Here is a 5493-nt window from a genome sequence, read left to right as displayed (position 1 = left end):
AGAGAGTTGACTCGATTTCGTCAACATCTATTTGGGCCACCATGTGCAAGCCCATCGAATTTTAGCCCGGTCTAGCGGAAGTCAAGAGTAACAACGGTATCAACATTGTTTGTGCGCTCGATTATTCCCACAAAAATCATTTAACTTTGCACCTTACTACTTCAATTTTTTTCATTGATATTTTTAATAATACAAGTATTCAACGTTCCGTTATCAAACATTCCGTCAATCACTATTTCGATTTGTGTAAACCCTGCTACAGAAACATGGAATTCATCCAATTCAATCGAAATGAGAATGATGAATACAAGAAGAATAATGGACAATAAATTGAAATGAGAATGATGGATACAAGAAGAATAAATTGACTACAAGGCCGCCCAAGTTAGGGTTTGACTAAGGTTTTCTACCCATTTTGGTTTTTGCTCCTTGTTATTAAAGCATAACAAGCCATTCCGCCTTCAAATTCAACCCCTTCCAGTTGGAAATTCAACCCCTTTCCAGTTGGGCAGCAGGAGCCTTAACTTCAAGACCATGCATCACAAGAAGGTTACACATTGTATCATTCTTTCAAGATGCGAAATATCGACCCGTTAACTATAGCATTTTATTGGTATTTAATGGACCACGTTGCTTCCACTATAAATACAAGAGGACAGATCATTATAATCTATTAATTTTTTTTTTCTCTTTTCCATTTAAAAAAAACAACATAAACATAAAAACTCGGTCTAATTTAGTGGGCGTGAAGAATTACAATACAAATACTCTTGTGTGTACTTAGAGATGAAATGTCAATATATATATATATATATATGATTAACACGTCAAGACGTGTGTTTGTCAAAAATTGTGAACTATATATATAAAGATATAAGTTTCACAATATTGTGTATTTGGGAAAAGGTGTTGAACTTTTGAAAGTTGGTTTAACTCTAGTTTGAGCAGTAGTTAGGCAAGAATACGGATTATAAGTAGTACGGATTGTGATAGATATTTTTATCACATAATCTATTTTTAACGATAAATAAACTTATCAATGAATTTAATAAACTATAAATTCCCACTATAAACTATACAAACATACGTCGGGTGGGACAAACACGTGTTAGATATTTCTTAACATGAATCCTAAGTTCGTGAACTACATAATAATCATATGTAGGATTAATAAAACAAAACAATGCAAATGTTACCTCCATACATCCTGATGCAGAGAGCTTGCCGATCCTGCTGTCTGATGTTGTTATTGATTGAATGTTTTAATCGCCAGAGAATAAATCTATTTCTCTCTCCTTGCCTACAAATCTTAATATGTTGAATTTTGTGAAGAAGTTTTTGTGATGAACAAAAGTTTTTACTTATAGGTAGAGAGAGGACCGATTCTACCAATTAGGATTTCCTTAATTTCAGTCGTCCATCAAGGCAGAGGATATTGCACAATATTGTGCGAGATAGAAACCGATATTTAGCATATATCTTAAACTATTGGATTTCCTATAATGACCATATTTAGGGGAAGAAAAGAAAATATAATTTCCTTACAGTCTCCCACTTCGTTGATGGGAAGATCCATCAGTGATTTCATTTTAGGAATCATAAAGGCCAAGATTATATGCTAAACACTTCTTTAGTCGGTTATCATAAGTGTCGTGGCTAATTCGGTTGTCAATGGGAGTCATGGCGTGCACACATTATTTTGTAACATGCTCACTTCCATGTACTACGTCATTTACAACTTTCATAGTTAGACCGTAATAGGAGATTTACGTAATGGTCTCATAATGTCTTTGTTTAAAGACTATTTCTGATATCATTCGTCCAAACGTAAATGTGTGCACAATGGAAAACATAAATAACAGATGTATAATTGATTTAAGAGCTCAATAAATATCAAATACAAGTACAAAAATAAAAGCAGAAAATGATAATTAAGAACTATCTTCAAGACCCATGCTTTCAGTATGTCCCTGAAATGTCTTTGGAGGTAGTCCTTTCGTGAATATGTTTGCGACCATGTAATCTGTACGTATAGACTCAATGACAATTTTCTTTAATTTAACATCTTGCTTCAGTGATAGATATTTAAGGTCCATGTGTTTGGTTCCCTTAGATATCGTGTCATGCTTGGAGAAGAAGGTTGCAGCTTCATTGTCACAATAGAGTGTCAATGGCTTATAGATGAAACTCAAAGCGTCAAATTGAGAGACAAAACTGCGCAACCATGTTATCTGAATTGTAGCCTCATAACATGCCACGTATTCAGCCATCATGGTGGACGTGTAAAGCAACTCAGATTTTTGGCTTTTCCATGATATTGCACCTCCACATAAAAGATACACATAGGCAAGAGTGCAAAGTCTAGTGTCAGGACATCCAGCAAAATCTGAATCTGAATAACCAATCACCTGTAGGTGATTTGATTTTTTGTATGTGAGCATATAATTTCTTATTCCCTTGAGGTATCTCAACACTTTCTTTGCAGCTTTCCAATGAGCAATTCCTGGGTTACTCTGAAATCTACCCAAAGATGTCAACAAAGATGACTAATGTCGCCCTAATCTGACACTGTGCATACATCAAACTCCCTACAAGAGAAGCATAAGGATATTTTCCCATTTCTTTACGTTCCAAAAGGTTCTATGGACACTTCTCAAGATCAAGCTTGTCTCCTTTATGCAGTGGAACAGAGATAAAAGAACGTGTCATCATGCCAAATCGCTCTAGAACTTTGTCAATATATGCTTTATGAGACAATCCCAAAGTACCAAATGACCTGTCACGGAATATTTATATTCCTATCATATAAGAAGTCTCACCCATATCTTTCATTTCAAAGTTCTCAAAGAGATAATCCTTTGTAGCATGTAATAAACCAAGGTCGCTACTAGCCAATAATATGTCATCAACATACAGAACCAAAAATATAAACTTACTCCCACTGATATTGAGATATATGCAAGAGTCAACTATGTTTTCTTTGAAATCGAATTGAGTAATGATTTCATGAAACTTTAGATACCACTGCCTCGAAACTTGTTTCAATCCATATATTGATTTCTTAAGTTTGCAAACCATGTCTTCCTGACCTTCAATTTTGAAGCCTTGCATATATCTCAGAGTGGTTTTTGTCTTGACATTTATGTGAGGACCTACTTAAGAACGCTATTCTGAGTTTTCAGAAACGGACCTGCTAGTGCATTTCATAGTATTACTCATTGTATATATGTTTATTGTAGACGATTGATTATTATGCATATATTAAGCTTAGGTTTTGACTTGATTATTCTGTATGCATTGTTAGTGAGATGTATAGATAATTGGGAGCATGAATAAGGAAACAATAGTTTTATTTCTTAGTCGTTGTAGTATAGATAAAGTTTATGAGTACCTTCACTGGAAAACTCTCACGATGCTATAACTCGTCCACTAGGAAATTCCTAGTGGTTTAAGACCTTGTTGTATATGGTCAATGCAATCGCGACTTTTTCAACGGTAGAGAGTAGTTAGAACTCCATTTTTGGTCACTTATTATAATTTCTCATATTTGCTTGAGGACAAGCAAAATGCTGTTTGGGGGTGGTTTGATAAGAGCCCAAAACTATAGTTTTAACCCCTTAACAATCATACTTTTAGACCAATTATGCGAGTAATAAATAAGAGTTAATGCTGATTACATGTTTTTATGTATTTCAGGCATTGAAGTCAATTATGTCGCGAAAATGTGCCACTTTGGCAGATAAAGGAGCAAAGGTTGGTTACTAAGAAGTTATGTGATTAAAGGCCAAGATTCAAGGAGACAAAACCTTTGTAAATCCCGGTCAAAAGCTGAAAAGTCAACACAGGCGTAAATAGTGCACAAGTCGTGAGAACTTCAAGACCATATCTTTGGACTCGGACCACCGGTTTGAGCCTACCTTACGACAAAAACGACCGGCTCGAAAGAGCTTTCCAATTGTTCAAGCCTTGACCCAATCAGAAGAGCAGAAGTGGATGAAAAGTCTCCTAAAGTCAAAGCCACTTTGAAAACGAGCTCGTGGATTGAAAAAGTAGGCTTTGTGCTCGATTTTCTGGCCCAAAGCATGGCTCCTCAGCCGATGCACGAAATTGTGGATCTGGTCTCCTCCTTTAGATAAAAACAAGACTTAGCTCTTAAGAAAATATAGTTAGATAGTTTAGAATAGAAAGTAGCCATTAGAATAGCTTGTAGATCTAGATTTGAATTTCAATTAGTTAATTAATTAGTTTCATACATTGTTTTTAGATTAGTTATTTGAATGATTGTTCTTCATTGATTAGATAAATAAAATAGTATTTCTTGATCATTTCAATTTTGTCATTTAAATTTGTAGATCTAATTTCAATTCTTGTTGTTATTCAATTCTTAGTTATTAATTAGATTTGAAGTATTGTTTAGTTAAAATTAGTAAAGTTTAAATCTTTATATTATGTCTAGTGTTAATCAATGGGAAATGATAGCTTGATGAATCAAGGCTAAACCTCCATTAGAGGGGTTGAAGAAGCCGTGATGAAGCTTGATCCTTATTAACTTAGAATCATCGTGAGAGTTTATTCTACTCTAGAAGAAGTCGCTTGATTAAGCCATTAGAATGGGTGGATGACCTCTCACATGTTAGTTATTAATTGGTAGAGATGTCATGTATAATTAGGGATTAAATTACCATTTTGATATCACAAGTATTGCAAATTGGATCACGACGAAATTTTATTAGTTGATTAAGTCGAGTTAAGGTGGATTCAATTCCCTTTAATTCTTATTCTAGATTCAAACCTTAGCATTCTCATTCATTTCATTATTAAGATCTTGTTATTTGAATTCACATCGTAGTGTAATTCCCACCAAGATTTCTCATTAGATTTTGAATAGACTCGTCAATTGTAGAAAATTTGAATGCTAGAGAACTAGGAGTGGAACGAATCCTTTACTCCACTTTATTTCGATAGATTTGAAAGTATAGATATTTTTGATAAGCAATCGAGCATAGGTAATAAGGTTTAGTTTTACTTGCGTTTGAATTTCATCGTTTATTTAAGTAGGTAGAACTATTCAATTTTTATCGTTTATCAGTTTGTGGGGCTATATGGAATGGTATGAAAAGAATACTCACATTCGAATGATAAATCCCCAGCTTCCTATACATTTCTCCCCACAGATACTTCCTAGTTCCAGTACTTAGCTGGTGAGTTTTATCATTTGATAATTGTAGTTCCACTCTTTTAAAATTGTTAATACTAAATGGCTCCTCATACTAAATTACTTTTGCATTTTTTTTTACAGAGCAACGTCCTCGATGAAACTACTCTCATGCTAGAGAGAGGTCTGCAATTTGGTCGGTCTGCCATTCCCAAGGAATCAAAGACCGAGTCTCGCAATGTAGAAAACTTGACCCGGTGCAAGTTTATTGGTGGGTATTACCGTCGTGTTTAATGGATATGAAGTTATTTTTTTGGTATATCGATTAGGATTTTGTA

The 5493-nt window shown here is 34.4% G+C and overlaps 1 protein-coding gene across 1 annotated transcript; it reads right to left on the bottom strand.

Annotated features, from left to right (window-relative positions):
* Positions 1–1931: 1931 nt before the first annotated feature.
* LOC147502606 (secreted RxLR effector protein 161-like) lies at positions 1932–2619 on the bottom strand. Its single transcript, XM_086604571.1, has 2 exons — positions 2579–2619; positions 1932–2520 (listed from the first exon to the last, which is right to left on the bottom strand). Exons 1-2 carry the CDS (start codon positions 2617–2619, stop codon positions 1932–1934), a joined length of 630 nt encoding a protein of 209 aa, XP_086460697.1.
* Between the last annotated feature and the right edge of the window lie 2874 nt (positions 2620–5493).

Source organism: Coptis chinensis, chromosome 4 (genome assembly GCF_015680905.1).
Source record: "Coptis chinensis isolate HL-2020 chromosome 4, ASM1568090v1, whole genome shotgun sequence".
In the NCBI taxonomy this organism is placed as follows: Eukaryota; Viridiplantae; Streptophyta; class Magnoliopsida; order Ranunculales; family Ranunculaceae; genus Coptis; species Coptis chinensis.
This window is presented reverse-complemented; position numbering and strand designations above follow the sequence as displayed.

Excerpts from the sequence above, each read along its gene's own strand:
- LOC147502606 (XM_086604571.1), bottom strand. The coding sequence starts at position 2,619 with ATGGGAAAATATCCTTATGCTTCTCTTGTAGGGAGTTTGAT. Across the intron at positions 2,521-2,578 it reads TCTCTTGTAGGGAGTTTGAT|ATTTCAGAGTAACCCAGGAA; the intron begins GTATGCACAGTG and ends ATCTTTGGGTAG.